A 12,668-nucleotide genomic window follows, 5' to 3' on the forward strand; every position below is an offset into this window, starting at 1 on the left:
GCGCCGACGATCAGTTACGAGCAGAAAGCAAATCTCTTTCCTCACGTTTCCGTCTCCTTCAGTTCCATGAGTCTCCGGCTGTGTGAGGTCTGCATTTGACTCATTTACGCCAAAAACCTACACATTTGAAGTGTTTATTTTCAAAGTAATTCATGTACAAGTGAAAATCATGAATTATATGTGAGAAGTTGTGGAAAATAAATAAATAGAATATCGAAAAATCCCCATAGGTGTCACCAGGATTTCCCCGATCAAATGAAAAATACTGTCATTATTGGTTTTATTGCAACAAAAATAGTCAGGTTTCACGTTATTTTGCATTATTCCATTATTGGTTTGGTCTCGCACCTTGACTAGCAATCGTTCCCTCACGGATTTGGTGATTCCTGGTGAAAAGACTATCATTGAAGTGTTTTCATTTACTCATTCGCTGAATTCAAAATGGGGAAAAATGTGATTTTGATTTCCAAAGACTGGAAACACTCCGAGAAAAAGTGACGCAGAGCGACAGTGGCCCATAGAAACCGAGTAAACAAACAACAATTTAAAAAAAAAAACAGATTTTGTCAAGAGATAATCCTTATTAGGCAAAACTCAAGTCAACTTCTGCCCTCGATAGTAGAACTGATTTTTACTGCAGCACTTTGTGACGATTAGTTTCACTTCGCATCTGCAATTCTAGTCATTCAAGCCAACTTGACATGGCGCTTTCACACATGTTACGATGCTCTGTCTCCTCAATGTACGTGAACAAATCAATGAAATGCTAGAAATGTCAGGCTCAGAGTAATTTTCCTTTTTTTTCCCCCTCTTCATACCTTTGACATGTTTCGACTGTATTCATCAGAAATGTCATCTGGCGATGGCGGGCGACGTGTCGCTTCATCGGCTGGCGTGTCCGCCGCCACCTGGGCGACATTCCTGATGACTCCAGTGGAAACACGTCAAAGGTATGTTGCAAAAAGCCCGTGGGCCCGAAGAGACGGCGAGAGAAAGTCCGTACGACCAAAACTTGGTCGTACGTGTGCTTTTATACATGAATACAGTGGTTTTTGTTTTCCCCAGCCGCCTGCGCCAATGCACCACAGGTAAAAGCTTTTCAAAGACAGTGCTCGGTGCTATTTTTAGCAAAGAACAAAGGAAGATTGTTTGTGAATAATTCTCTCTCTTTATTTTTTTTTTTTTTTTTGTTTTGCACTACTCTGCATTATACCAGTCAAGCAAATCCTAAAAAAAAATTAAATAAATAAATACAAACACTCTCACAATGGAGCGCTTATTAAATTATTGTGTCTCCAAGGTCAACTTGTCCTTTCGAGTCATTTCATAATTCAACTCTCCGAGCGAAACAGCAGATACCACATGATTTTTCTTTGTTTGTTTTTTTAGGTTTTTGAAGAAAGAGCTGTTTTGAGGTGTAATGAGCGAGAGCGTCAGTGTCTATGAGCGGAGACCTTTCCGGAGGGGGGGGGGGGGGGGGGGGGGGGGGGGGGGGGGCGCTTGCTTTCTCGATACCCGCTGGGCTGCAGGAGGCCCACGCCGAACACTTCTCATTTTGTCTCCACTTAACCTAACACAACACGCCGCACGTTTTATTTTGGGTTTTTTTGCCAGAACGTTTTTTGGCTCGGCGAGATGGCGATGTGGAATATCGATTCCAGGCCAAGCGAGGCGGTCAGGTTCAGCGAGGCGGCGAGGTGAATCACCACAGCGCCTCCGCGGGGAGCTCAGACTGGCTTAGTGCCAGTTCCATCTCCTGCTGCTGATCCCGGGCCGGGCTGGATGACTGACTGACTGACTGACTGACTGACTGACTGACTAACTCCCACATGGAAAGAACCTATATGAGGATATATGCACAAATATGCTGCATCTATGCGTATATATGCCACACATAGGCAAAATTGAGGTGCATATATGTGAATATATAGGTCTCCGGTACTGCTTCTTTATTTCCACATATATATATATATATATATATATATATATATATATATATATATATATATATATATATATATTATAGCCCATAATTGGCGAAGAAGAACTTATGTATGTGCAAACACGTGAAATTGGTATCACGTGTAATTGGCATGTTATGTAATTTAACTATGGCAATTAAGTGAGAGAAGACCCACATGGAAAGAACCTATATAAACATATATGTTTCAATATAGGTTTTGATGTAGGTGTTGAATATATGCGACATATATAAAAATTGGCCGTTTTCCTATATTTTATGTGCATATATGTGCATATATGTACATATATTACATATGTGTACATATATGTACATAAAATATAGGAAAACATATGTATAAATGTATGTGCATATATGTACATATATGTGCATAAAATATAGGAAACCATATGTACATCCATTTATACACATTTAAATACACATATATGTACATATATGCACATAAAATATAGGAAAACGGCCAATTTTATATATGTCACATCTATTCCAAACCTCTGATTTTGAAGCCGTCTGATTGGCTTTTGTCGGCAGATCCACTCTCCGGGGTTTTTTTTTGCCTGACTGGCTGCTCAAAACACAAGTGGATGTCATTACCATGCAGCCTGACGGTTCAGCTGCGAGGGAGGGTAAATGTGATAACACAGTCTGGTGGATAACGCAAACCCCCCCCCCCCCCCCCCCCCCCCCTCACCACCCCCGCCCCCCTCAAAAAAAATCCATCAAGTACATTTGAACGACACTCATTGGCAGTTCTGGGTGTTTTAGTCCACATTTCACTGACCATTTCCAAAGCACACAACCGTGACTGACAAGACGAATAAACAGCTGATTAGCGGAACGTCGGTTCTCGCTCCGATTATTCACTCATCTGCAAGTCTCACTCCTTCTCCTCCACACAGAAGTCTAAATGGTGGGACTGTTTCAGCGTGTGGAACTTAGATTTGATCGCGATTCACTCTTTTGCTTTTATCTGACAGCAGTGACGTTCAATTTAAAAACAGACTGAGGATTTTGATAAAGGAAAGGGCATGAGAGAGAGAGAGAGAGAGAGAGAGAGAGAGAGAGAGAGAGAGAGAGAGAGAGAGAGAATCCAAACATGTTTTCCATAAAGAAGAGTTCAATGCACTTCGTCAATACAAAACAATCCCCCCCCCCCCCCCCCCACTCACTCCCGTCCTGCTGTTTCTTTTGATTTTGAAACACGGTAAACTCGTCTCCCACTTATCCGCCATGAAAAAACTGACCATCAAGAAAATTACAGCGAATTCTTGACAGTCCTTGACAGAACTAATTAGACGTTCCAGTATAATTTACCAGTTACAATGCCGCTGCAAAAACAAAAACCAAACAAAAAAAAAGAGACAAAATCTATTCTTAAAATGGATGAATAATTCAAACACGAGAAAAAGACGCTCCATCTGAGAAGGGCCTGTGAGTTGGAATATTGATTGATAACCATATAAGCCATATATTGTTTGTTTTGGGTTGTTTTGCCTCCTAATAAAGTGTTGAGAAAATAGTATTTATTGGAAAAAGAAAAAAAAAAAAAAGCTTTAAGACTTGTTCTGGCATCACTTGAATCAACTTTTTTGAAATTCAATTTCGGTTTCTCCATCTTGTGCTTTTGACGCTGAGCCACATATGATCATCCCACGTGGAAAGAACCTATATAAACTTATATGTTTTAATATAGGTTTTGAATATATGTGACATATATAAAATTGGCCGTTTTCCTATATTTTATGTACATATATGTACATATACGCACATATACGCACATATATGTACATATATGTATGCGTATGTACATATATGTGCATATAGGTGCATATATGCAGCATATATATGCAGCATATATGCGTATATGCAGCATTTATGTGCATATATGCAGCATATATTCAGCATTTATGTGCATATATACAGCATATATATTGTCATATATGCTGCATATAGGTTTCATATATGTGCATATATCCTCATATAGGTTCTTTCCATGCGGGATAACCCGGGCGGTGATGACGGTTAGCGATAGCATGTCAAACATTGTTTATACCTGAGACGTCCTCGTCTGTGTGACAAACTGAGGACGCAAAAATTGTGAGCTGCCCCCCCCCCCCTCCCCCCCCCCAGATTTCAACAGTATTTAATTACCTCCGACAGATAATTGTGTCGACTCCGCGGTCAGGCAGTTATTAGAGTAAATCTGTGGAATTATAGTACAAAAGTACACCATTTCAGCTGGACAACTCCGACCACTGAGAGACGATATTAATAATACTGATTATCTCTTGGTCACGGTGCGTCTTGGTGGGCGGCGAGTGGATGTTTTCTCCTCAGAGCTGATGTGTCGGTTGCAGGAAATTGGCGTCTGTTCTCTTTTCTTCTGTTTCGGCAAGGAACCTTTTTGACACCCGCATGGAAAGAACCTATATGAGGATATATGCACATATATGAAACCTATATGCAGCACATATGCACATATGCGTATACATGCCACATATAGGCAAAATTGAGGTGCATATATGTGAATATACAGGCCATATAGGTCTCCTGTACTGCTTCTTTATTTCCACATATATATATATAGCCCATATCTCACTTTGGCAACTGTCATACATTATCAAGGCAATAACTAAGAACTAAGTAAAAAACAATTATACAAGAAGAACTTATGTATGTGCGAACACGTGAAATTGGTATCACATGTAATTGGCATGTTATGGAATTTAACTATGGCAATTAAGTGAGAGGAGACCCACATGGAAAGAACCTATATAAACATATATGTTTCAATATAGGTTTTGATGTAGATTTTGAATATATGTGACATATATAAAATTGGCTGTTTTCCTATGTTTTATGTGCATATATGTACATATATGTACATATATGCGCATATATACATATATGTGCATATATACATATGTGTACATATATGTACATAAAATATAGGAAAACATATGTATATATTTATGTGCATATATGTACATAAAATATAGTAAACCATATGTACATAAATTTATACACATTTAAATACACATATATGTACATATATGCACATAAAATATAGGAAAACATATGTACATAAAATATAGGAAAATGGCCAATTTTATATATGTCACATATTTTCAAAACCAATATCAAAACCTATATTAAAACATATATGTTTATATAGGTTCTTTCCATGTGGGCACGTTCCGATGAGATTCTCGCGTCTCCGTCAGAAACGTGGGCCGACGGTTGGTGGAGGACGCGCCTCTATACCAGCTGGCGGCAGTGAGACGTGACCGACCTGTCACGTTTGACAGTCGGGCCACGCACCCTGCCGTCAGGACGCTCCGTCAGGTATGGGTATGGCTTGTCGGCTCTCTCGCCCCGGTTCATCGCCCCCCCCCGGACCTCACTTCGTTATCGCCACAGCTTCCATAGATCCTCTTCGGTACAGATGACCCTTGTCCATTGTATGGTTTTTTTTCCTTATGCAGAGTTCTAACGTGGAGGTTTTGAGGTTTCCCCCCCCCCCCCCCCCCCGTGTGGCTTATTCCTTGGTGGATCGGTTGGCGACACCGATATAAAGACACGTAATCTGTCACCATCGGACGACACTTCTGACGAGACGGGAGAACAAGAAGGTACGTTCAAGAAACGTCTCATTGCCTGAGGAGAAGAAAAAGAGAAGATCTCTAAACAAAAGGAAGTGAACTAATTTGGGGTTTGTTTGAAGCCACAGCTGCATCTCTTCTGACGTCGTCACCTTTTTCTTAAAGGGGCCACATTGACCAGTTTTTCAACTCGTCCTCTTGGTCTCGTTGGTCCAGAAACCTCGTATTCAAGGTTTCCTGCTTCTCCTAGATTTTTCCTTCATTAGAATATCGGATCATCGGAGCTGCATTGAGAATCTGCTGTGTCTGTGTGAGCTGGACTGGCTCCGCCCACACATGCCCATCGTGTGAAGAGGAGGAAGTGCCAGAGCAGAGGTCAAAGGGGAGGGGCCTATCTTGATTGTGATTGGCTAACCCCCCCCCCCCCCCCCGATGACACTATATAGGGTTTGATTTCTGATTGGCTGGTTGGAGCAACACATTTTTTAAAACCTGGAACAAGCCAGGGAGAGAGAGAGAGGACAGACTTTCTTCCCCTCTGGGGGCGTCGTTCCAGGTATGGGGACGATTATTACTGTCGGGAAACCTTGAGAAAGTGAATTCTGCGTAATATGACCGATTTAAGAGTGAGAAAAGAGCTTAACCTCACTGATACACAAGGTCACATCTGGGCCGAGATAGACCCAGATGGTCGTAATGTTCTGGCTCGTCTTTGTACAAACCTGCCCTAAGAGCCTGATTCAGCCACGTTCTCCTCTCCGACTCTCCTTCGCTGTGAAACATCGTCCCACTTCCAGCCCGAGTCTTCTCAGCCTCTCTCGATGTGCCGAGAGGACAAACGTATGAGTAAGTACAGACCCGTGTGCGATCGTTGAACTTAAAATGACACACCAGTGCCGTTCCCGACCACCTCCTGGAACGATGACTCACTGCTGTTCTTCCCTTAGATATATGCAGTCGAGGCAGTTTGGAGGAAATATGGCCACGCTTAAAAACAAGGTCAGAATGCTGGGTTTTTTTTTTACTTTCTCGTATGGCTGAACGCTTATGCAATGAAGCCCAGTCCATGTTTGTTTTCCTCCCGCTCGAGAAGCAGGCTGACTGGCCTTGGGGTGAAAAGACGAGTCTGGTTTCGAGGGGGAGGGGGGGTTTATTTCTTTACCCGGCCCTCCCCTCCAATCTTCCAATCTCACACATTGGGCCTCGGTCACCTCCGAGCTTCGAGAGGACGCCGCCGCTGCCGGGACCGACGGAGGCCGAGTGGAGATCTAACGACGGCTGACAGACTAGGCTGCTGTTGCAGAAACCACTTTACTGGTGCAGCCACCGTCACCACCAACCCCCCCCCCCCCCTCCCCTCCCCCGTCCGTATGGAAGGTGCCTCATTGTTTACAGAAGCAGCAATGCGGAAAAGCAAAAAATATCTGCACTCTCAGAGGTTTAATTTCATCTCGGGCCGTTTACCCATTGTGGCCCGTCTGCCTCCCAACCCTGTCGGTAATAGAACTCCGTCGCCCTCAGCCGTAACGCCTCTCCGCCGCTGCGAGGAGGCGGCGGCGGCGGCGGCGGCTGCCTGAGCAGCCACACAGAGGCATTTATCAGTGTCAGACACGCCGCGACTCAGGACTCGCCGCAACACAGTTGTCAGCATAATTTGGCTCCTTCATAATCTCCCACTCCGCAGCCCTGGGGGATTATTCAACTTTTTACCTCCTTTTCAGCGAGGACTAATATCTCCAGTCTCCGTGTTTCCCTCGGGGTGCAGGCGGCGCTATCGGGAGCCCCGGAGCGGTGTGTGGGGGGGGTGGGGGGGGTCCGCTTTGTGTTTGACCCCGTCCTCGTCCGGCGGAGGGAAACTGTTGACCGGTGTGTTATGGGCGAGGCACGAGTAAAAACGCAATTATAGCACGGTCGGCCGGTCGAGACGAGACGGACTCTCTACGCGGAGCCACCCGAGGCTAACGTCGGCGGCGGCTTCGCGGAGAAACCGCGCCGCGCTAATGATGCGGGATGACTCTCGTCTGGCCGCCACGCGAACGCCGAAGTGAGGAAGATAAGAGGGAATGGGGAATGTTTAAAATATGTTCTCGGTGTGAGGATTATCCACGGGGCCTGAATGGAGACAATTTGATGAATCGTGTTCTGGATTCAAAGGGGATCCTCAGGGTGGAGCCAATATTTTACATTACGCCAAAGTGGGCAAGATGTTATGTTAATATCTTGTGCAAAAATGGGGTTGACAGAGAAAACTCATCGGCTATAAGACACAATAGGATCGATGCATTTAATAAGATGAGATATAATCGATTTGATACAATATTATCCATAAAATTGAAACAAGATAGTCCGTAATCGTAGACGTACATACCTACATACACACCATAGTAATAAATATTCAAAAAGTGGACTTTAAATCTAATAATTGAGACGTGCACTTCACCACCAGCTGCTCTGGGAGCTGTTTAACCCTGCAGGAGAAACAGTACCGGTTTATGTATTCTTAAACGTCAACCGTTTTTATACAAATCATTTCATTAAATGTAATCAGGAGTTCAAAATGAGGCACAAAAGCAGCAGTCCACATCATCTGAACTTCTGCATTTTTCATTTTCTCCTTCACGCTGACTCGCCACCGATCAAAGCCGTAATAACAGACGAGCAGCTTTTGATCATTTCTCATGTAAAATATGATTTCTGAACAGTGAAAAACCTCAAATAATCATCTTTGTCATCGGAGGTGGAAGATGGTCACAATTAAATCACATTGAATTAATCTGTTTGAATCTGTTATTAAGTTCTAGATTTGCATGACCATTTATTAAGTGGAGTTAATTTTTTTTTTTTGTTATTGTTTTCTGAATACATTAGAGTGGATTTCCAGCTATTAAGTCTAAACGGTCTTCACTGAAAACAATTAACGTCCTGGATTTGTTGCTCACGCTTGTAAATGAAGGAAAGGTGTTTTCAATAGGAATTTATTTGCAAATGGTTGGTTAAGAATGTAATCTGATTTCCCAAAACAAAAAAAAACATTGGCTGTACTGAAAATAAAAAGGTAAATTAGAACAAATTGGATTTGAATGCCTCCCGACGTATCCGTGTGGTTTGTGCCCAATTTGTGCGACACGTGTTCGTTGGTTTCAGACGAACAAAATAATCCGTTGTTCAATCGCTAATAATAAAAATGACATTCCTGCTTCCGTGGGCCCACGAACTCCCGCCACTCTGTGTGTCGGGTACTCTCCCTCGGCATTACCGCTAATTTTCCTCCAAATGATCCGGCGGGAGCGCGGCTGACCTCGACGTCATTTATGGGGTTATATATTTGTGCCAAAATTCTGAGCGAGCGATGGGAAAATTTTTTATTGTGCTAGCGCACTAATTGCATTTTGAGGAAATATTTAAATTGCGCAAAGACAAACTTGAGATTGTGCGCTCAAAAATCATTTCTGCGCTCAGATTCTTCCTCTGCGCTCAACCTCTCTCTCTCTCTCTCGCTCGCTCGCTCAAATCTCTCCACCTCCGCGCTCAAGTTCTGCTGTGCGCTCGCTCAAAATGTGCAAAGCCCAAATGTGACAGACACGGTTGTCCACCAATCACAGAAATTTGGGGCGTTGAACTCTGATTGGTTACTTCAGATTCTGGACGTGCTTCATAACCAACGAAGAAGAAAAAGAAGAAGAAGAGGGAAAAACATGTTGTAATCCAGGATCATTATCTTTAGTTTTCCTTATTTCTGTTTTCCCTCGCAGTTTGTTTTCCCCTCTTCTTCTTCTTCTTCCTTGGTTATGAGGCACTTCCGGAAACCGAAGCAACCAATCAGAGTTCAACGCCCGCCCCCAAATTTCTGTGATTGGTGGACAACTTGTGTCTGTCACATTTGGGCTTTGCACATTTTGAGCTAGCGCGCAGCAGGACTTGAGCGGAGGTGGAGAGATTTGAGCGAGCGAGAGAGAGAGAGAGAGAGAGAGAGAGAGAGAGGGGTTGAGCGCAGAGGAAGAATCGGAGCGCAGAAATGATTTTTGAGCGCACAATCTTAAGTTTGTATTTGCGCAATTTAAATATTTCCTCAAAATGCTGTTAGTGCGCTAGCACAATTAATTTTTTTGCGCTCAAAATTTCCCATCGCTCGCTCAGAATTTTGGCACAAATATAACCCCGTGCAGACGGCCGGGCGGCGTGACACGGCGAGACGCTGCAGGGTTTCGGGCCTCGCTTTGCTTTTCGCGAAGGACAAAAGTAAAGCATTGATATTCCGCGCGAAAAAAAAAACAAAAAAAGCCCGGTGTAATTACACGACAGTAAAGCGGCTGTTAAAGACGGGAGGGAAGCCGCTCCCCGAGCGAGTCGCGGCTTTATTCTACCAGTGAATTAAAAAAAAAAAAATGTCTCGTTTGAGTCCGGCGTCTTCAAAGTGGAGAGTTTTGTGTCGACTCGACATGTGTGGAGACGGATAAATAAATAAATAAATAAATAAAGGAGCTCATTTTAATCACTGGGGCTTTTGGAAGAGCAGCAAAAAAAATGAACCCGACATGCAGCGAATCTGAGACGCTGATAAAAAATATTCGACTACATCTACTTTAAGAAAAACAAGCCGCTTTTTTTTTTTAACATAATTTATTAACGTTGATCCAAACAAGATTGTTTTTTGTTAAAAATACTTACTTTTTTTTACATGAAAAATAGAATCCAAGTGAGGTCAAGTCACTGTTTTTCCTGCTTCGGGATCCTTAGATCATCGGTGTTAAACTGCAGTGTGTTTGAGCCTCTTTATGTGAATGGACGGATGTGAAAGTTGCTCCTCGTACAGTAACACATTAACACATTAACACATTAACACGCTGCCAATAACAGTTTAGTTACGTAAAAACGTGTAAGTCAAATGAACGATTCATTCAAGTGTTGCTTCTTGCATCAAACGGTTTCGATAGTTTGAAATGTGACTATTTGCCTTCATTACAAAGCTTCCTAATCAATCTGATTACGAGCCACGACTTGTTTACGCCAATCTGCATCCGTGTTGACTGAAGCTGTGATCCTCAGCTGAAGAAAGTCAGACTCCACCACCTCTGTTATTTGGCAATCAGTTGCTATTATAGTAATTATCATTAATGGATCGTTGCCCCGAGCGGCTCGCGGAGCCCACTGGAGATATGATTTGGTGTCATTGACATGTGGACGCCAGAGCATTCCAATCAAAGGTTTTACTGCACCGCTCACACCCATGAGCCACAGCAATTATGTGGCGGACAAACCCAGAGCCTCTTGAGCTTTGAAATGCGGCAATCGGCCGATTCTGCTTCGGCTGGGCTTCCCCTCGTCCAAACCGAGTGGCCTGTCTCTTTCTGGAGCTTCCCAGCAGGTCACACATTGTGTTTTTAAGGGTTTTTGTCAGGCTTATGGCAATCAGGAGTCCACATGTGCATTAAAACGTAGTGGAAATCCATCAAGTCTGATGTCCTTGATCACTATTTCACTGCACACGAAGTGCGATGGAAGTACTGAGTGCTCTGCGTGGCGGCCACCTCCATTGACGTGTGAATGTGTGCGTGAATGGCTGAATGTGATTGACAACGTAAAGCACTTTGATGACTGCTCAAGCGGTTTGGAAAGTGCTATAGAAGTGAATATCCATTAATCATGTCATGGAGTTCCGTCTCAGATTAGCGAAAGTCAATCCCAATACTGTTCCCGCAGGAATGACAACTTCATATCTTGTGTTCTGTATGTACGTATTTATGTAGTTTACTGACTTTGCAAAAACTATTCACCCGAATTGCAGGAAAGGTCAAGGTCAAGGTCACAAAAAAGGTCAAAAATGTCTTTTTGTCAGTTTTAACCTGATTGATGTCAAACCAAAACCAGAACGTTCAGTTTTCAGTTGATATGCCACATCGTGCAGTGACGTTGGGGGTCAAAGGTCAGGATAGGGAATTATGAACGGAACATTTTGGACTTGGTTTAAAATCAATCAGGTAAAAACTGACATTGCTGTGACCGAGACTTTGAACTTTGACCCACGCGCTCTCAAGATTTTACGTGACCGTCCTTACATGGTTGGACAAATCAAACATGAAAATTTCATGCAATTGAATTGAATAGTTAGTTAAATAAATAAATAATCATAATCATAATCATAATAATAACACTTCTCATCCACTTTTCATTTAATGCATACATGCATACATACTTCAAAGAGTTCTTTTTCAATGGACAGTTTGAAGCTAAGGAAAGGAAGTTTCTGTTAATTTGTCGTTGCACAATTGTTAACAGCGCGACAACGAAATGATGTTGGTCGAGCCGTCTAAAGATTAAAACATCAATATCAGATGTGTTTATCTCAGATTCTTATTTTCATCACCAGTTTATGTCCGCATTGTGTAACACCCATCACCAAGTCTATATTCTTCTTTCTCCTTCTGAATCTAGACCAAACCCTTTTAACCGAAGTCGTCGACTCACAAACGCAGCAGAAAGGATGCAAAAAGAACGATTTTTTTTTTCCCCGGCAGTAAGGGAAGTCTTGCTTGCAGAGGTACTTTTGTGTTTTTCCCATTATGCGACGCTCCCCTGAAGGGCACTTACCTGAGCCGGGGTTGTGTTTAGCTGTGTTGGAGGACGTGTGAGAGGTGGAGGTGGAGGCCACTCTCTGGTCGGAGCTCATGTTGTCCTGACCCGCCGAGTTGGATTTCCTTGGCTTCTTGTCCGTCAGGTGCAGCGGGGAGCTCTTCTTCGGGGCCGGCGGTGGTCGCCGGGGCCTGGCCGTGGCGTTGACCCTCAGCCAGGCCTGGGCTTTGTACTCCACGATCTCGTCGTAGTTGGCCCGCGTCACGCGGCACTCGTACAGCCCCTCGTCGTTCTTGCCGACTCTGGAGATCTGCAGCTTGTGCGATATGTCGTTTCCCTGGACCTTCACCGTCTGTCGGGGGAATTCCAAAAGGGAGCACGTCGTCACAACGGCAAGAGGCTCGACAAAGTACCGCGAGGTCTCATTCGGACCAAATGAGTATACATGAGTCTGACTGCGTGGCTTCTGGATGTGAAATTCTCCGAATCTCAGCGTCAGAGAAACCTCTTAAATT

General features: G+C 43.5%; 1 protein-coding gene across 1 annotated transcript in view; it reads right to left on the reverse strand.

Annotated features, from left to right (window-relative positions):
* Positions 1 to 12,668, reverse strand: part of vstm2a (V-set and transmembrane domain containing 2A) — a gene marked incomplete at both ends in the record, with an annotated part of 125,851 nt that overhangs the window by 16,080 nt on the left and 97,103 nt on the right. The window contains one exon of the mRNA XM_080515318.1: positions 12,172 to 12,505. Within this exon, the coding sequence (XP_080371444.1) occupies positions 12,172 to 12,505 (334 nt within the window). The remainder of the gene's footprint in view (positions 1 to 12,171; positions 12,506 to 12,668) is intronic.

Source organism: Blennius ocellaris (genome assembly GCF_963422515.1).
Source record: "Blennius ocellaris genome assembly, chromosome: 19".
Taxonomy (NCBI): Eukaryota; Metazoa; Chordata; class Actinopteri; order Blenniiformes; family Blenniidae; genus Blennius; species Blennius ocellaris.